The sequence below is a fragment of the Sapajus apella genome, unplaced genomic scaffold, assembly GCF_009761245.1.
Source record: "Sapajus apella isolate SASKATOON/1434 unplaced genomic scaffold, GSC_monkey_1.0 scaffold114, whole genome shotgun sequence".
Taxonomy (NCBI): Eukaryota; Metazoa; Chordata; class Mammalia; order Primates; family Cebidae; genus Sapajus; species Sapajus apella.
The window spans coordinates 1,856,914-1,877,509 of NW_022437054.1; the positions used below are offsets into that span (position 1 = coordinate 1,856,914).

Sequence of the window (20,596 nt, forward strand, 5' to 3'; positions counted from 1 at the left end):
AGTCAAGCATTTCAGTACAGACCAGTTAAACTTTGCAAATTGCGTACTTCTGATGTTCTAGCCAGAGTGAAGACCCCCTGGGATGCAAGCCAAACGTAACCGAATCTCGCCCAGCAATCCTGACAGGCTGCGGAACTTTACACACTTTAAAAAAAACACTGATAAGATTATTATTACAATTGCAGAATCTAAAGAAAATTATCACATACCTGTAGTTTTGAACTTTCCAGTGGTTCATTTCTAGAATAGTTTCTCTAGTGAAATGCCGTTAAATAAGATTCTCTCATTAAAAATAAGGGGGGAGGGAGACGGAATCATACCCCCATACCTGCCCAAGAGAGAAAGTGCCAGCTTTTATAGACATTCCCACAATAATCACTTACAACCAGCTAGCCATGTGGTACTGCGTCTTATTAATGCTGTGCACGTGTTTTTTGTTTCTTTGTTTGTTTTCTGAGACGGAGTCTTTCTCTGTCACCAGGCTGGAGTGCAGTGGTGATCTCGGCTCACTGTCATCTCCATTACCCTGTTTGAAGCGATTCTCCTGCCTCAGCCTCCCAAGTAGCTGGGATTACAGGCACGCGCCGCAAGGCCCAGCTAAATGTTGTATTTTTAGTAGAGACGGGGTTTCACCATGTTGGCCAAGATGGTCTCGATCTCCTGACCTCATGATTCGCCCGCCTCTGCCTCCCAAAGTGCTGGGATTACAGGTGTGAGCCACCGCACCTGGCCAATGCTGTGCGTGTTCAGCTTCCTGAAGTTTAAGAAATGACAGGAACCAATATCCTAGTATATTCTTCAACGTTTTCTTATTTTCTCTTAATTAATGTCTCATTTTATAATTTGTGGATAGGAGGGCATAACGAGACCTTACTGAAGTACTAAATACAGAAAGTTACATTTTCATATTCTCCAGGGAGGAATTTTAGCTTGATAACGAAGAAACTGATTTCAGTATATGTTTTCCTCCTCTTCTGTTTTTCTCTTCTTGAGCCTCTCTATAATAATTAAGATCAAAGAGCACCCAGGGTGGCATTGCTTTCCACCTGGGTTGGTGACACGGATTGATTTGGCTGTGTCTGCTGTGATGGTGATGATTAGAAGGAATGCCGTAGGTTTTGTTGGCGGGGGCCTGAGTACAAATTGTCACATGTCACTATATAAATTGAACACTACCTGTTTCTTCTACTTCTGGCAGTCTGGGGACAAAACCACCATTTGGAATGCTCTGGGGCAGACTTCAGGGAGTCAGCTGGTGCAGGAGTATTCTCTCCCTATGGCTTGGAGAGGATACAGCACTCACAGCTGCTTTCTGCCCTGCACTGATTTAGTAACTTTCTTTCTTTTATTTCCTCCCGAGACAGAGTTTCACTCTTGTTGCCCACCCTGGAGTGCAGTGGTGCGATCTCCGCCCACTGCAACCTCTGCCTCCTGAGTTCAAGTGATTCTCTTGCCTCAGCTTCCCAAGTAGCTGGGATTATAGGGATGCACCACCACACCCAGCTAGTTTTTGCATTTTTAGTAGTGAGGGGGTTTCACCATGTTGGTCAAGCAGGTGTCGAACTCCTGACCTCAGGTGATCCACCCATCCCGGCCTCCCAAAGTGCTGGGATTGCAGGCATGAGCCACCATGCCCGGCCTGATATAGTAACTTTCTAGGATACCAGAATCCTCATGGCTGTCAGCCAGCCATTCCCAACTTTACTGGTCAGGAAGCTTGATGGTGTAAAGTAGTTGGGCCTTGTTCTGCTGAGTTCTGTCCTAGTTTTATTGCTAACTAGCAGTATGTCCTTAAGAAAGACATTTGACCTGCTTAAGCCTCGACTTCTTTAAAAATCGAGATGACAGTACTGCCAGAATTAAATGAAATAATGGATGTAAGGTACTTAACACAATGCCTTGGAACATCATAAATCCAGTAAATATTGGCTTTTATCATAACAGAAATCGTTATGATTCAAATTACTTCCTTTGGTCAGACGTTTTAGCACATGACAGTTAAACTTTGCAAATGATGTGCTTCTGAGTTCTAGCCACACCCTGAGGTACAAAGCAAAGCTACAGATTCCTGAGCCTCACCCAGAGCTACTGAATTAGAGTCCCTGGGGTTTAGACCCAGCAACCTGGACTATCAGGAATCAGCTCGGGAGAACGACTTCTGTCATGCAAACGTTGAGACCCACTGTCCAGGCTGAGGCTCCTCCAGGCAGAAAGTGACCTGTGCTTGTCCAGAATAGTGATGCTGTGATTCAAGCTAGGGAGGCATGCCTGGAAAAGAGAAAGATTGCTTGTAATCTTTTTTTTTTTAATTGAACAATAATATAAATTGAATATATGTTTCTATAGACAAAAAATCCCTCAGGCAAGAAATGGTACAATAAGGAATTGGTCTGGCTGGCATAGTGGCTCACGCCTGTAATCCCAGCACTTTGGGAGGTCAAGGCTGGAGGATCACTTGAACTCAGGAGCTCAAGACCAGGCTGGGCAGCATGGTGAGATCTTGTCTCTAAAAAAAATAAAAAGTTGGCCTGGCGTGGCAGTGTAAGCCTGTGGTCCCAGCTACTCAGGAGGCCAAGGTGGGAGGATTGCCTGAGCCTAAGAGGTCGAGGCCACAGTGAGTTGTGATCATGCCACTTCACTTCAGCCTGGGTGGCAATGCGAAAACCCTGTCTCAAATAAAATAAAGAATTTGGTCTAAAATATGTTGAGGAGTATGAGTCTAGCAATTGCTCCATCAACTACTGAGAACTGGAATTTTTACCAGCTCATTCAGGATTTTAAAAAATATGTTTCTTGAAAATAAAAATATCACTAATAGCTCAAATTGATATGATGCCTTTTCAATGCGTCAAGTTCCAACGTGTAACACTGTTGCATTGGATTTTCACAGCCACCTATGACATAGGTGATTTTTTAATTTGCTTTAACAGAAAAGTTAAAGGACTGTCACATAACTAGTGAGGGGCAGGGCCGGGCCTGTAGCTGGGTCTGCAAAGGAGGAGGAGGCCTAGAATCAGCATCTGCTTTAGGATGTGGCGTACAGACATTCTCACCATTCACTCCTTTGCTGATCTCTTGGTGAATCACTTAATCTTTCTTATCTGTAAAGTAGAATTAAATGTATCTACTTCAGAGAGCTTTTAAATTAAATGGTATGTTCAACAACAGCAAAAAACACAGCCCCATTTAAAAAAAGAGCAAAGGACTTGAATAGACATTTCTCTAAATAAGATACGCAAATAATAAAGCATATGAAAACAAATGCAAATTAAAATCACAGTGAAATACCACTTCACACCTGTTAGGATGGCTACTACGTAAAAAAATAAATAACAATTGTTCACAAAGATATGGAGAAATTGGAACCCCTGTGTGTTGCTGGTGGGAATGTAAAATAATGGTGCAGCCACTGTGAAAAACAGTATGCCGATTCCTTCAAAGTTAAACACAGAATTACAATATGATTCAGTAATTCCATTTCTGGTAATCCAAAATAATTGAAAGCAGGACTCGCATTTAATTTATACACCCATGTTCATAGCAGCACTATTCATAAGAGGCAAAAGAAGGAAACAACCCGCGTGTCCTTTGATGGACAAATGGATAAAAAGTATAGTGTGTACACACACTGCGGAATATTATTCATGCCTTTAAAAAAAATGCCACAGGCAGAGTGCTTTGGCTCACGCCTGTAATCCCTGCACTTTGGGAGGCCAAGCTGGGCCAACCACAAAGTCAGGAGTTCAAGACCAGCCTGGTCAACATGGTGAAACCCCCATCTCTACTAAAAATACAAAAAAATTAGCTGGGCGTAGTGGCAGGTGCCTGTAATCTCAGCTGCTTGGGAGGCTGCGGCAGGAGAATCGCTTGAACCCAGAAGGTGGAGGTTGCTGGGAGCCAAGATTGTGCCACTGCACTCCAGCCCTGGCAACAGAGTGAGACTCTGTCTCAAAGAAACAAACAACAACAACAACAAAAAAAAACATGCTGCAGCATGGCTGAACCTTGAGGACAGGGTGCTGTGTGAAATCAGCCAGTTATAAAAAAAAACTACTGCATGATTCCACTCACATGAGGTCCCTGGAGTAGTGAAATTCATAAAGACAGAAAGTAGAGTAGTCATTGCCAAGGGCTAAGAGGAAGAAAGAATGGGAGAGAGTATTTAATGGGTACAGAGGTACATTTGGGAGATATGAAAAAGTTCTGGAGAGAGACGTGGGAGATATGAAAAAGTTCTGGAGATGGATGGTGGTAATGATTACACAGCACTGTGAATGTACTTAATGCCACTGACGCATACACCTAAAAATAATTAAAATGCAGCTGGCGCAGTGGCATATACCTGTAACCTCAAGCTACTCAGGAAGCCAAGGCAGAAGATCACTTGAGACCAAGAGTCTGAGACCAGCCTGGGCAACATAACCAGACCCCATCTCACAATTTTTAAAAAGTAGTCAAAGTAGTAGACATTACTGCTACACACATATGTCTATGTATGTGTGTGTTTAAATATGTATAATACATATTAAATATATATATAAATATATATTTTATACCACACAATTAAATCATGTGCTGTAGGTTAGGAGCATGTTTCTAGTGCTGGTATCATGGTTAGTTAAATTTTTATTCCACTTCTCTTGTGACTCCATGTGTAGCATTCTTGCCACTGAGCTTGGGTCATGTGTCCCTGCCCAAACCAGTTCTTCTCCTTGACTTGTTTTTTTGTTTTTTTGTTTTGAGACAGAGTCTTGCTCTGTCTCTAAGGCTGGAGTGCAGTGGTGTGATCTCGGCTCACTGCAAACTTCGCCTCCTGGGTTCATGCGATTCTTGTGCCCTGCCTCTCAAGCAGCTGGGATTACAGGTGTGCACCACCATGCCTGGCTAATTTTTTTATTTTTAGTGGAGACAGGGTTTCACCATGTTGGCCAAGCTGGTCTTGAACACCTGACTTCAAGTGATCCATCCACCTTGGCCTCCTAGAGTGCTGAGATTTCAGGCATGAGCCACCGCACCCAGCCTCTCCTTGATGTTTTAGATAGGAATGTTTTGGCTGGTTGGGATGGGTTAGGCAGCTCCACTAAGGTGATTCAGTCCCTTTTCTGGCCATTTGTTTTGGGAGTTCACTGGATGACACAAGAAAGAAAGCCACCTTGGGCTCCAGGGTGACTCCAGGGCCAGAGTGGTGCCATGTTTAGTACGTCAGTGCCACAGATGGGGACAGGAAGAGGATTACAGCCCTACTCCTTAATGTATATTATACGTTTTTCACATGTTTATTTGCAGCCAGGATCCCTGGTACATTTGGCTTTTTATTTTTACTCTTTGTGGTATAAATTATTCATCTGTAATTCTTTAACTGCCAAGTTTTGAGTTAAACCTACTGGAAATATTTGGCAGCAGACACATTAGAATCTTGTCTTCCTCAGTGAAAATAAAAAAGAAGCCCTGCAGGTGCTCCTTGTGATCTTGCCTTTCCTTTGTGATAGTTCCTGTACAGAGCATCCATGTGACATGAGTGTCCCTGGTACGCAGCACGTCGGAGATTGGTGTTTACCTGCTCAGGGAGGCCCTGGACGCTTATGAGTTGAAAGCAGGTGTGATACAATCTGTTAATTAGTAAAAGCATAGAAGCTTATTGGTGGCAAGGATCCATTACCTTGTTCCTCATGTAGCTGAGGCTAAATAAGACACCTTCAGAACAGGACTGTTGATAACGGGGGAAAGAAAATTGCAATCATTATGTTTGTAGAGTGGCATGGAATTTCAGTAGATGAGGGAGGAGACAGACAAGATGGCTGACTTCCTGATCTGAAACATGGTCACTGATGATGAAATACTTAGTGGTCCTCAATCAGTAATTTCAAAAGATGAAAGTAAGTTTATTTATAAAAATCAGTATGGAATGTTGGGTGAGAGCAGCTTCCTTGCCATGCAGCCCATTCATTTACTTGTTCACCTATCTGCCCATCAACTCACCCATTCATCTTTAACCCGTTCAAGACACATTTCTTATTGCCCATTTCTCAAACGCTATTGTAGACTCTGGTGCCATTCAGATAGTAATAGACAGTTTGAAAAAATGTAAATAGCTGTTTCCATGAGATTATCAGATAAATCAATAAGTGTTATACACATATTATAGCGACTCTAATAGAGCACAGAAAGGAGCTACTAACTCTGAGTCTAGGGAGCTTATGATGCTGTCAACACAGACATGTTTTTCTCTATCTGCTTTCACTGGAGAGTAAGCCAGGACCTATCACCTTGCTTCCTATTCTGTTTCTCTTCTCCTCCTAATTCCCATTGCCCCTCTCTACAGTGAAAGTTAAAAAAAAAAAAAAAAAAAGGCATTAAGAAATAAACCCTGGGCCTGGTGTGGTGGCTCATGCCTGTAATCCAAGCACTTTGGAGGCCAAGGCGGGCGGATCACCTGAGGTTGGGAGTTCAAGACCAGCCTGACCAACATGGTGAAACCCCGTCTTTAAAATAAATAAATAAAAATAAAAAAGAAATAAACTCTGTGTGCCAGATATGGTGCCCACATTTAGAGCCCCAGCTACTCCGGAGGCTGAGGCAGGAGGACCACTTCAGCTTACGAGTTCAAGGGTGTGGAGCACTATGGTCATGCTGGTAAATAGCCACTGCACTTCAGCCTAGGTCGCATAGCAAGGCTATGTCTCTTAAAAAACAGAAAACAAAAAATCTCTGATGTTCAAAAGGGTTTGGTGTGGGATGGGGGCCAGGGACAGGAGAGTATGAAAATATAAAGAAAGAGAAACAACAGGCCGTGTGTGGTGGCTCATGTAATCCCAGCACTTTGGGAGGCTGAGGCAGGTGGACCACTTGAACCCAGGAGTTACCAGCCTGCCTGACATGGTGAAACTCTTATCTCTACTAAAAATAGAAAAATGAGCCAGGTGTGCTGATGTACACCTGTGTCCCAGCTACTTGGGAGGCAGAGGTAGGAGGATCACCTGAACCTAGGAGGTGGAGGCTGCAGTGAGCCAAGATTGCACCACTACACTCCAGCCTGCGTGTCAGATTGAGATTGTGTCTAAAAAGAAAAAGTAGAGAAAGATGAACAACAGGTTGCTAGCAAATTCAGAGCTAAAATATGGTTATTAATTTGAAATATTCCGTTGTCCTCACTCAATAAGTTTAATTTCAAAAGAGGAAAGTAACTTCATTTTTATAAAATCATTTTTTTCACGCATTGAAAATAATAAGTTTGAAAGTAGACCTCTATATTCTTTAGCATGTGTTGCAGAGATGAAACGTGTTTTAAGATGTGGTCATTATGTGCATTTATTTTGTAATATGATGGCGTTAAACTATTTCTTTCCTCTTAATGAGTCCAGGCATAAAATTGCAACCTCCAGCTTGGCATGTTGGTTCACGCCTGTAATCTCAGCACTTTGGGAGGCTGAGGTGGGCGGATCACTTGAGCCCAGGAGTTCAAGACCAGCCTGGCCAACATGGCTAAACCCTGTCTCTGCTAAAAATACAAAAATTAGCCAAGTAGAGGGATCATTTGAGCCCTGAAGGTTGAGGCTGCAATGAGCCATGATTGTGCCACTACACTCCAGCATGGTGACAGAGTGAGACCCTCTTAAAAAAAAAAAAATACGACCTATCAGTTTTGTTTTCTTTACCTGGGTATCAATCTCAGCATCATATTACTATTGATTTTGGGATGGCAGGATGGTCTAGATGTTTTACTTGAGCCTAGAAAGCAGAACTCCGTTGAATAATTATTATGAAGGCTCAGAGGGAAAAACTCAACCCATCAGCCTGGGAGTGTTAGCCTTGGGGTTACAGTGGTGACACGTGTCTATGATGTGAGGAAGGTAGGTGAGGTGAGGGGCACGGGACACAGCCACAGGGGCTGGGATGGAGTTTGTCACCGTCACGTAGAGTTCCTTCTTTATTTTAAATTAGAGAAGACCTCAGCTACACTGATTTCTCCATCTTGTAATCTAAGGCTGTAGTGATTACATTTTTCTAAGGTACTAGTGTTTTTATGCTCATGAAACTGGGTTAACAGTATGAAAGTAAGCGTTCTCCATGAACGTCAGTGTGTTTGCATTTTTAGGTAAACTACCATATCAGTTTATAAAGCAGGTCACATACAAGGCCATAGGGTCACCAGCTGTGCTTCCAGGGGCTTTCATCATCCCTGTAACACATTCAAGGACAATTGAAATATCTGATATCACCACCACGCTCCTCTCCTACTTCAAGGGAGATAAACATTCATTGTTTTAAAATGTTTAACAAATGACCGAACTGTTTGCTGAATCCAAAGGACAAGGCCACAGTTTTCCAAGTTATAATAGTTGCTTATTTTTTTGTTTCTTGGAGTTCTTTAAAAATGATGCCACGATTATTGACGTGCACGTAGCCCCTTTCTGTAGTAATGAGAACAGCTTGGCTTAGTCACTTGTGCTTCATTTGCTGCCAGAATTCCACCAGTCACTGAAGATTCTTACAGCTTGAAACCTAACATTCTAGTAAAATATGCAGCACATTTGTAAGAATGTAGCCCAGAGTTGTTACATACTTTTTTGCTTACAAGCCATGGAAAGAATAACCCAGTAAATGATGCTTCTGCTTCCAGTAACGTGCCTGGTCTGTTTCTGGCCCTGGCCCTGGCTCTGTCCTGAGAGCCAGGCCTGAGAAAAAAAGGGACAGCTTAATGACCATGCCTGCCTCTTCCCAAGATGGTCCCTAAAGTAACAGAAGCTGTGAGGGGTGCAGTGGAGCCATCTTGAATAGGCACCCCTGCGAGGCGGCGTTACTCAGTGAAATACAGGGTGTTTTGCTAGTTACTTATTTCTGAACTAGGTCAGAGGCCACCCCTCCTCTTCTCCGCTTTGCATGGGCAACTGGGCTCTTACAGAAGCCCCTCCCCTCACAGTGGTTGCTCCTCAGCCTGCCTAAGTGATACAGGGAGCCATGCCTGGATTGGTGGAAAGAGCCAGAGGATAGAGGACCAGGAAGCCTGCCTGGTGGTTGGGCCCATTTCTGGGGCACCTTCCTGTGTGCTGGGATAATTTACCTCCCCTGCAACACACACACCCTATTGAGGGCTATGAAAGCAGAAGACAGCTTTAGACAGAGAGATTATTCTACCAGGCCAGGCATAGCAGCTCACTCCTGTAATCCCAGTACTTTGCGAGGCCGAGGCGGGAGGATTGCCTGAGCCCAGGGTTTTGAAACCAACTTGGGCAATGTAGTGAGAACCCTGTCTATACAGATAATTTAAAAATTAGCTAGACGTGGTGGTGCATGCCTGTAGTCCCAGCTACTCAGGAAGTCAGGGTGGGAGGATCACTTGACCCTGGGCGTTCAAGTCTGCAGTGAGCCGTGATCACGCCACTGAATTCCAATCTGGGTGGCAGAGTGAGACTGTCTCAAAAAAAAGAAAAAAGAAGAAAAGATTATTCCACCTAATTGTTCTAAAAATCAAAGACAAGAAACCAAATATGATTTACTCCATAAAACAAGATAGACTCTTAGTTCTGTCCACTACCAGTTAGAGGAAGAGGGCCTAGACAAGGAGAGAGAGAGGCAGAGAACATCGGAAAGGAGTGACAGTGAGGGCTGTGGCAGGAGCCAGATGCACACGCGTGATTGTGTCTACACACACTGATGAATGGAGAAATAGCCTGGAGAAATACATAGGGCAGAAGCCGGCAGTGTGGAGCTGCGTGTGTGATGAGCTCATGAAGGCTTTTGGGGAGCAGCGTCAATTGCTGCTGAGGGTTTTTGCTATAACCCATGAAGTCATTTTGCATCATTCTTACCTACTGCTATAAATGGTGGGGTCATGTCTGGTGCTGGCCTTGCAGAGATGAAATTCAAGTGCCTGAACTCTCTTGCTTGCTCTTTTCAGTAAATCCACTGTCTTCTCATCCTAAAATGGGGGTAATGATGTCTTCTTTACCTTCTTAGAAAATGTAATTATTGTTAGATGTGAAAGCAGGTTGAAAATCTAAGATTTCTAAGTGAATGTAACACGTTATTCCTTTGGTATTAAAAATACTACCCCTTTTCACAAGAAAAGATGTCATTAAGGCTCACACTTAATCTCTTTCTGCATGTGTAATATTCCCTTGTTCTTGTCTTCAACTCTTCAAAATACAGTAATTCATCTGGGATCCTATGCATTCCCCTTACCCACTTAAAGTCCTGGGACAGATAGTTGTACCACATCAAAACAGGCCTACGCAGGGGTCTTTCTGGTTATGACACATTCATTTTCACTTAAGGGACATTGGGAAATGATATATAGTTCTGGGATAGTCAGACGCCATTTTTTATTGACTTTATAAGTTGTAAGGCCTAAAATTTCATTTTTTAAGAATTGAAGCACAAGACTGGTACCCTAGGCTACTCTTAAGTGCTGTTACCTAACCCAGGAGTTTTAGATCTTTGTAATATTTTCTGATTACAGACCTTTTTCACATTATACAATAGGTTTTTCTGATGTCTTGAAATACATCACATCACTCATCAATTCTTCAGAATCGATACTTCAGAATGTTATTAGACGAACACACGTCTTAATTCACATATGACGTATGTTACTATATCACAGCTCTTTTAAATCATCTTACTTTACAGTCTTCTCTTATGTTGTCTTACGCATGTGAACATGTGATTCTGAGGTCTGTAGGTTTCACCAGATTGCCCCGGGCACATGTTACCAGCACGGCTGATAACTGCCGTTCCCTCTCCCCTTCTTCCCGCAGTTCTACATCTAAGGGAAGGAAAACCTGCCGAGTTCTGTTTTCCTTTTGTAAAAGTACATGCTAAGTATGCAGGGTTTACAGAGGAGAGACAGAGATTTTGAAGTCAGACAGACTGGGTCGTGAAATGGGCCCTTCCCTCTTCTGGCTCTATTAATGTGAGCAAATCGTTTCATTTATTTTAGCCTTGGTGTCGTAATTAGTAAAATGCTATGAACAGTACCTGCCTCACAGGGTGGCTGTGAAGATTAAGCAAGGTAACGTGTGCCTGGCATAGGTCTGGCACCTTGTAGGCATTCAAAAATTGCAGCTTTCATTACAGTCCTCTGTGGCATCAGATGCCAAGGTGTTTTCCTTCTCACCTTGACCCGTGTATGTGAATTCCTTGTGGTAGCCAGGATGCTGGTACCCTGGGAGAAACCTAGGGGGTTAGCTGGTTGTATTTATATACATCTTCAGAAAACCTTTGGTATGCCCAGAGTCCTTATGCTTTAATTTTCTTCTGAATTACCTTCCTATATGAGTTTCCTAGGTCGCTCTAACAAATCACCACAAACTAGGTGGCTTAAAACAGTGGACATTTGTTCTCTCACCATGCTGGAGGCCAGAAGTTTGAGATCAAAGTGTTGACAGGTCCACAGTCACTCCAAGGTGTGAGGGGGGCTTCCTCCTAGCCTCTTCTGGCTTGCGGTGGTGACTGGCCTTCCTTGGTGCCCTTGGCCTGTGGATGCATCACTCCAGTCTCTGTCTCTGTCCTCCCGTGGCTTCCTCACTTTTGTCTGTGTCCAGATTTCCCTCTGCATTGTAAAGACACCAGCCATTGGATTGCGGCCCACCTGTTCCAGGGGGACCTCATGTTAACTAGATTATGTCTGCAGAGATCCATTGTCTAAATAAAATCTCACAGGTACTGGGACGCTTGCTGTTTGACTTTCTATATTTCTTTTAGGCTAGGCTTCTGAATGGATATGAGAGAAATCAAGTTATTTTTTGTGAATCTTTTATTTTTCCTCTGGTTAATCATTTGCATTCACTGTGGTTTTGAGAAAATGTTTTGAAGTGTCTTACTGGAGGTAACAAAGCCTATATTGGCCTTTTACTTTTGCAAAGTAAAATACAAAGTCTTATAGGAAGAAAACGTGTAACACTAAGCAAAGCACTTTAAAATGTATGTGGAATGGCCAGGCACTGTGGCTCACACCTGTAATCTCAGCCCTTTGGGGAGGCCAAGGCAGGTGAATTGCTTGAGCCTAGGAGTTTGAGACCAGCCTGGGCAACATGGTGAATCCTTATCTCTACAAAAATATGCAAATTAGCATGTAATCCCAGCTACCTGGGAAGCTGACATGGGAGAATCACCTGAGCCCAGGAGGAGTAGCAGTGAGCTGTGATTGCACCACTGCCTGGGCAACAGAGCAAGACTGTCTCCAAATAAATAAATTAAATTAAATATATGCAGAGAAGCAAAAGTTAAAAGGGCAGCGATTCCACTGAAAAGTCTGTTTACAAAGGTTTATGACTTGGGTATGAGTCGCCCATTGGAGCTGGTAGAGCCCTGGATGGATTGATTGGACTCGGCAGAGCTCTGGCATGGCCGTGGGGGAGGGTAGGTTTCTGTGACAGTGTTGTAAAGTGAAGAAAGACTCTTTAGAGGACATGGATATGCCCAGCTGCCTGTTCCTTGTTTGCATCCATGGGCCGCAGGAGCCGGTGACAGTCTGAGGTAGGTTCTCACTTGCTGGAGAAGGCTGTTTGTTGGTGCATGTGCGTTTACAGTTCCAAGTAGAATCACAGCCAAACTATACCCCCTGGAATGAACCCAGGTAGTATTTCAGAAGTACATCAACTTTGTTTTAAAAAGAAATTCAATTTTAAAATATCCATCGAAGTTCAAATTTGTCTCATAAGGAATTTAACAGTCTTTTGGCTAAGAATTAATGTTTGAATCTGAGCTTAAATCTGAGAGTTTTCCCCTTCATTCTCCTTGTACTTTTGCTGGGAAAAAATTGGACATTTCAATTTTATGAATTATCCTGTTAACTAAATTTTGCTGTTTTTAGAATATGTGGTACCTTTTAGAGGGAATGTTTTCTCCTTTTATATCTTCATTGGAACTGTATAAAAACTAAACATAGAATTACAGTTATTTCTCTTAAAAAAAAAAAAAAGGCCTTGTTTTGTCGCCAAGGCTGGAGTGCAGTGGTGCAATCATGGCTCACTGCAGCCTCCACCTCCTGGGCTCAAGCAGTCCTCCTGCCTCGGCCTCCCGAGTAGCTGGGACCACAGGCCCATGCAACCATGCCCTGCTATTTTTATTTATGTATTTCAAGATGAGGTTTCACTGTGTTGCCCAGGCTGGTCTCAAACTCCTGGGCTCAAGCAGCCCTCCTGCCTCAGCCTCCCAGAGTGCCGGGATTACAGGTGTGAGCCACCATGCTCCGGCTGACGGTGGGTTCTGTGTGCTCTGCTGTGCTGAGTCTGAGGCAGGATGTGTTAAAGGAACAGTTCCGAGTTCTGCCCCCTGCCGTCTGCTTGGAGCACACCTGCCTGTACCCAGCCTCCGTCATTGCCTGGAGGAGTTCCTTACTTTTGGTATCACTGAGAAAAGGCAGGCTGCATGTTGCGTAAGTGTGAAATCAAACAAACCAAGACCTCAAAAAACTAACTGAAAACAGAACAGAACAAAGCGCTGCACATCCGTTCGTGAACAGGTAGCAGGTGCACGGCTCCCTGCCTGTGCTCTTGTGGTACTTCTGTTTTTCTAGCATGTTATTCCTGAACCTTTTTATTACAGGGTTTCTTCTTACTATGTATTTACGTTGTCGGCACCATTTGATTCAGCAAACTATCCGTAATTTGTTTTTCATGTGTGATAGAAAAAATAATATTAACCTTTTCATGATTTCTCTCATATTTTTCCTGTAGTGGTGTTGGGGAGGAAAAATGTTTCCTCTGCACTCTTAGACTCTGTTCTTAAGGCCTGTGAATTAAATTGACAGAGGGCAGATTAGCAAAAGAAAAGACAGATGTTTGTCCACATGCCTGTGTTGTGTGTGTGTGTGTGTGTGTGTGTGTGTGTGTGTGTGTGTAAGACTTCATAGAAAAATTCTAACCACTCGTGGTGGTTAGAATTTAAGGCGTATGTGCCATCTTACTAGGGAACGGGGAGCAGAGAAGAGAACTTACGGCAAAACAAGTGACTTTTAAGAAAGGTGAAAGGGCTTTCAGGAAAATACCTGAGTTTTGTGACAGTGTCTGTTTGGGTGTGGGTTCTCCTTTCTTCCCCAGTTGCAGACAACTCTGGAGGGGATTTGTGACAGTTCAGTTCTTTTGAGAGGCTCTGCTTTTAGGCAGATAACAGAGTTCAGGAAAAAAGGCTACTCTCTAAAGCCCTTAGCTCAAAATCATTTCTGTGCTATTCTGGAGGGAGAATTAAAGGTGGCAGCCCAGGCAGGAGGTTTCTGTGCACAGCAGCAGAGGGGAGGTTGCTGGGACCCTCGTGGGATTGTCTTTTGAGCAGAGGTGACTGGCATTGCAGGAAAACTTCTGGAAAGGAAATCATGAAGCCCATTGTTTTGTGTCTTTGTTGCCACTGATTAACTACGTGGCCCTAGGCAAGTCAAAGTGAAGTGACTTTCCAGGGTTCCTGATTTCAAAAATGAGGGGTTAGAGTACCTATAAACCCTATGCTGTGCTCTGTGCTCCGCGTTCGCTTCGTTTTCTTTGAGATGGAGTCTCATTCTGTCACCCAGGCTGGAGTGCAGTGGTGCAATTTCAGCTCACTGCAACCTCCACCTCCTGGTTCAAGTGACTCTCCTGCCTCAGCCTCCCAGGTAGCTGGGATTACAGGCACCCGCCACCATGCTTAACTAATTTTTTTGTATTTTAGTAGAGACCAGGTTTCACCATGTTGGCCGGGCTGGTCTCGAACTCCTGACCTCAAGTGATCTGCCAGCCTCAGCCTCCCAAAGAGCTGGGATTACAGGCGTGAGTCACCACCCTGGGCTCTGCATCCACTACTTCATGGCACATGGGCTCAGTGAGTGTTCAGACCCTCAGGCTAGAAATGGCAAGGCCTGGGGCCCGGGGTCTCTTGCCGCTGGCTGGAGGGCTGTCTCCTTTGCCTCTGCCAGCCACCATTTTGCTCTCTCAGGGAGGGGGCCGGCCGGCTGCAGCACCAGCTCTGTGGGCTCCCAGGGACTCTTACTGTCACAGTCTGCCCTCCCTGGTGGATCTGGTTGTCCTCCTTGTGGCCATGCCTGACTAAGAGCCCTCTTTGCTTGTATCTGTAAGTGAGGTTCAGGCATGGATGGTGGAGGGCACGTAGGCCTCTGCTCCTGCAGGCCTCGGACACAGCCCTCCTCTCTTGCCAGGCTTTGAGGGGTCTGCTCAGACAGCGGCTGTCTCAGCAGGCCTGAGCCCTGGGGATGTTTACTCCATGGCCCAGCAGTTAAGGAGTCCTGCCGTAAGGGCTGTCTCACCAGTTGCTTCTCATCCTCCTAAGGGCCTGCTGTTTGTCAGGGAATGCTGCTGTGGAGCCAGATCACAGAAGTCAGGTGATTGACTGAGGTTGCACTAGCTCGTGTGACAGACACAGTGACCAAACACATCTGCCTGATCCCCCCCATCATGTGTTTTTCTAGTACATTGTGTTGCCTCTGAAAAAATTAGAAGGTCATAACCTCATTTGGGATCATAGACTGTTGAGCTGTGGGATTGTCCAGTCTAAAATCTGAGATCCATAAATGACTTGTCCCAGCTCACACTGCTAGCGAGCAGCCTGGTCTAGTTCTCTGAATCCTCATTCAGTGCTCGCCCCCATCAGACTGTTGCCTGGAGGCTGCTGGTGGGAGCCAGAGGGTCCTGGAGCGTTGGGTCCTGACAGCCCTGGACTCAGTCCTCTTAAAGCACCTTCTATTTCTAAGTAGTGCACATTATTGAAGAAAGTGGATAGAACAGCAGTGGATAGCGTTACCCATTCATTTCTTCTCCTGGCAGGACTTTGACCCCCCATGCTATTGTTACATATATTTTTGGAGACACTGATCATAGTTACTAAGTTCATTTTATTAACTCACAATGGTGCTGATATGTGTGTGTGTGTGTGGAGGGGGAGTCTTGCTCTATCACCCAGGCTGGAGTGTGGTAGCCTGATCTCGACACGCTGCAACTTTTGCCTCCCAGGATCAAGCAATTCTCCTGTCTCACTGTCTCAGCCTCCCAAGTAGCTGGGACTACAAGTGTGCGCCACCATGCCCAGCTAATTTTTGTACTTTTGGTAGAGAGGGGGTTTTGTCATGTTGCCCAGACTGGTCTTGAACTCTTGGCCTCCTAGAGTGCTGGGATTACAGGCATGAGCCACGCATCCGGCCCCTGCTGATTTTCTTAATGCCTTTTGTTGTAGATGATCATTGGTCACCAAACCACTATTTCAATTATGGTTATTGAACAAGAGAAGGCCTAGAACCAGCCTATTGAATCAGCCTAGAATAAAAGATAGATTTGGTTCTTTTGATTAAGGTTTAATTGTGCCTTCATGTTCTAGTACATAAATAACTGCAGTAATAAGTAAATCAAGAAAGCCTGAAGCAGGGCTGTGGCAGTTGGAGGGAATGTATGGCTTGTTCTTTTTTAATATCTTCCTGGATATTGAGCTCACCTGACTTGTTCGCGTTTGAAAGGTCGTCCCTGATGGCCCCCGGAGGCGAGGCTCATCACAAGATGAGGAAAGGACAGAGGCACAGAGAACCCCCAGGAGGAGATGGGGCTCCGGGAGATGGCCCAGGCCTCGGCCACTCTCTGACTACAGCCAGCTGGCCAGCCGCAGTTTGTCTATTCCTGAAGACTCGGTTGCCACAGACCCTCAGAAGGAGGACCGTGTGGACAAGGATCCCCAGGCAAGTGTGACTTCTGCCAGCCCTGAAGACCAGAATGCTCCGGTCGGCGGCCCCAAAGGAGCCCGGAGAAGACGCCCCATTTCCGTGATAGGTGGGGTCAGCTTGTATGGGACCAACCAGACAGAGGAACTGGAGAATCTTCTGACCCAAGTAAGATCTGGTGTGCATCTCCGAAGCCATTGGAGGCCTTCCAGCTTCCTGCCTCTGCTCTCTCTGCACACTAAACTGGATCTGCTTTCCCTCTCCTGTCCCCAAGGGCAGCACCACATACTCACCACCTTTTCTTCCTGACTGTGTGAAAACATGGCTAAATTCAAACTAACCATCTGGCGTTTGGATGCCTTTTGCTAATCTTTCTTTCTTTCTTGGAATCTCAAATAATACGTGAGACTCATTTGCTGTTTGTTTTTGAATAACCTGAGATTCTAACCAGGGAAAGGTAACAGGGCATATTTAGTAAGACTCCTGAAAGAAGTAATTGTTGAAAAAGACAGTATTTTCATTGTTAAAATGTAAAGAAGAAATAAATAAAATGTAAAGAAGAAATAGTTTTTTAGGAGATAAGAAAGTATTTTGTTTTCTACCATTTTCTTGCTCTTTTTTTTTTTTTTTTGAGTTGTAACTTTGTAGCTATTAATAGTTTGGCAATGGATTAAATACTGCTGGATTCTTAGTATATTTCAGTAATTAAATAAATATTCATCCAGATATCCAGTAAGCACTTTGAAAATACAGAACATTTAATTAAAGAGTCTATCTTGGAGAAATGTGTATTTATTTGGGGAGGCTAATACTCTGGCCATGGTAAATGTTCACAGAACAATATATGATTAATATATATGCCCACTTCCATGTTTAAAACCTGCTAGCTGATGTCATAAATAACCTGTAAAATTATCTTAAAAGGGAAATCTTATACATTACTAGTACTGGATTGTATGTTTACGTGTTTCCTGTAAAACCCTACACAATGCCTTGTTTATAACAAGCACTCAAAAACTCTTGCTTAATTAAATTGAATTGATTTCTTAAGGTTAAAAAGTTAAGTTGCAGAATACCATGAAAATTTTAAGAATCTTTTGTCTGAAGATGCTCCACTGTTGGGGAATGATTCTGCACTGCAGCAAATTGTCACCCGATTTAACTGAGAACAATAGTCCAGGACACTCCACAGCCGTAGGAATTCAAAGTAGCCAAATGAGTGTACAAAGTAATTTTCTCTACTGTAACCAAATTTAGGGAATTGGGTGGGAAAATTGTATTAAAACCTATGGAATTACATAAGCAGAATATGCATGTAGTGAAAGAAAGAAGAGAAAAGAAATCTAAGGAATGCATAAAGGAACTGGGCCTTTGATTAATAGTTTTAGGGATCGCTATTATAGAAAACCAGAAGGGCATTATGGACAATTCTAGAGACCTGGGCAACTATGTGGAAAACCACGTCTTCTTTTAACTAAAGCTTTACCACCGTGTGAGTTTAGGTAAGCAAAGCTTGCCTTCAGTTCCATAAATCCTTATCAAGAGCCCATCTGTGCCAGGCTCTGTAGGAGCCTGCAGGGAGGGGTAAAGGAGGCTGAAGAAGGACGTGAGGACGGAAGTCTGTCACCCTGGCCGGGTCTGTGGCCCTGTCCTGACCTCCTCCAGAGGCCGCCCCTGGGAAAGCATCTTCTTACCCTGTGACTCTGCATCCGTGTGACAACTCCACTGCTTCCTAGACGTGCTTTCCTCTTCGCAGACGCTTCTCTTTCTTTAGTGTGACCTACTGGTGTGTTGCAGACAAGTGAGATGAAACGTGAGGCTGCAGGGTGCGGGCCGGTAAGCTGATGCAGGGTTGTTAAAAACTGTAGAATCATGAGTTGCCACTGGGCTTGGGTGCAGCCTGCAGCTCGTGGCAGGTTTGGAGAAACCATTTCCCATCTGTGAGTGGCTTCGAGGTGAGAGCGCTGTGCGTGCGAGGTGCTTGCAAGAGCTGTGACTTCCTGGCACTTCCTCACAGACTTTGCTATTTTTTTGCAGCCAGCTGCCAGGCCGCCCTTGCCTGCTCACCAGGTGCCACCCTACAAGGCTGTGTCAGCCCGGTTCCGGCCCTTCACATTCTCCCAGAGCACCCCCATTGGGCTGGACCGCGTGGGACGCCGGCGGCAGATGAGAGCATCCAACAGTGAGTCTCAGAGTCCCTTTCCTTTCAGAGCTGCTGTGGGCCCATCTGACTGTTTCCAGCTAACCTGAGGCAGCAGGTTCTGCATCTTTGCGCCTCCCCAGGCCAGGGCGCATTTGTTTGGGAATGAGGACGGCTCATCTCGGGACAGTGGTGCATCATTTGCTGTCTAGGGTAGATGCTCTGTGTGCCAGGCTGGTGGCTCTAAGTTTGAGAAGTTTGCCCCTTCAGTGGTGTCCGTGTACCTACGTTCCTGCATGTGAAGATCACTAAAGAACCGAGACCCAGGCTAGCAATCTGAGATCAACACGTTAGCAGGGTTGGTTTCTTCGGAGGGCAGTGAGGGGGAGGGTCTGTTCCAGGCCACCCTCTTAGCGTCTGGTAGCCTCAGTGTTCCTTGGCTTGAAGGAGCATTGTCTCATCTCTGCCTTCGTGTTCACATGGCGTTCTTCTGTGCATGTCTGTCTCTATGTTTAGATTTCCCCTTTTTATAAAGACACCAGGCTTACTGCGTGCGGACCCAACTTAATGACCTCATCTTAATGTGATTGTCTACCAAGACTATTTCCAAATAAGGTCATACTCATGGGTGCCAAGGGTTAGGACTTCACTAACTTTTGGGGGACACAATTCAATCAAAAAAACATATACCATATTTTTAACAATGTGCAAAGTGTACCCATATGGCAGAAGATTTTAAAAGAATAGCCAAGGCCAGGCGTGGTGGCTCACGCCTGTAATCCCAGCACTTTGGGAGGCCAAGGCGGGCGGATCACGAGGTCAAGAGATCGAGACCATCCTGGCCAATATGGTAAAACCCCGTCTCTACTAAAAATACAAAAAATAGCCAGGCGTGGTGGCACGTGCCTGTGGTCCCAGCTACTCGGGAGGCTGACGCGGAAGAATCGCTTGAACCCGGGAGGTGGAGGTTGCAGTGAGCCGAGATTGCACCACTGCACTCCAGCCTGGTGATAGAGCAAGACTCCGTCTCAAAAGAAAAAAAAAAAAAAAAAAGAATAGCCAAAAATAAGAATGGCATTGTTAGGGTGATAGGAACATAGGGCACTTCTCTTCCCACTCCGTACCTGTGTGCACACAGCCTGTTCCCTGCTTTCTGTAACACTGGTTATAGTTGTTGTTTTAAAAATGTTGTAACTTTAGGGTTCTTTTGTTGAAAAGCAACAACACATAACTCTGGCTATCTTAAGCAAAAAGGGAATTTATTGGAGGGGTGCCAGGTGTGCCCAGAATTGATGGGATGGCTGGGGAACCAGGCTAGGGAACGGGCGGCAGCCAGGGTTTCTCCTGGGAGTGCAGGAGCCACAGGAAGATGTGTAATGGAAGACTGGCCATGGCATCCCCCCAGGAGATAGTCAGGCCAACCTGTCCTTCTGTCACTCACCCAGGGGTCCAGGTCCCAGGATGGAGGATTCAGCTGTTAGAGCTTAGGTGATGTGTCCACCACCTGGTGGCACTGGAACAGGGAGAAGGGTGGGGCCTCCAGGGACCCTTGCCTTCCATATGTGAAGGCAGGCCATGGATTCCCTGCCAACTAAGGCTGCATAAAATTGAGAGGAGGCTGTTCTCCCAGAAGAACTCCAGATGGTATTAGAAACAGGAATAAATTCTGGGAGGCCCTACATTTGTTCATTCATTCATTTAATGACTGTTCAGTGCTTACCGCATGTGATAGGAGTGAACAAACAAAGCCCCTTCAGTCACTTCTATTCTAGTGAGAGGGTGATAAAATAGCAAGTAAGTATTTATCAGGAAGACAGTACTAT

General features: G+C 44.8%; 1 protein-coding gene across 3 annotated transcripts in view; it reads left to right on the plus strand.

Annotated features, from left to right (window-relative positions):
- Window positions 1–20,596, plus strand: part of SPATA13 (spermatogenesis associated 13) — a 165,959-nt gene that overhangs the window by 74,902 nt on the left and 70,461 nt on the right. For 2 of the 3 annotated variants that reach the window (XM_032260075.1, XM_032260074.1), the window contains exons 3-4: window positions 16,436–16,801; window positions 18,671–18,815. In XM_032260075.1, the coding sequence (XP_032115966.1) occupies window positions 16,436–16,801; window positions 18,671–18,815 (511 nt within the window). Of the gene's footprint in view, window positions 1–16,435; window positions 16,802–18,334; window positions 18,589–18,670; window positions 18,816–20,596 lie in introns of those variants that run through there. The other variant, XM_032260077.1, reaches the window with a different exon arrangement.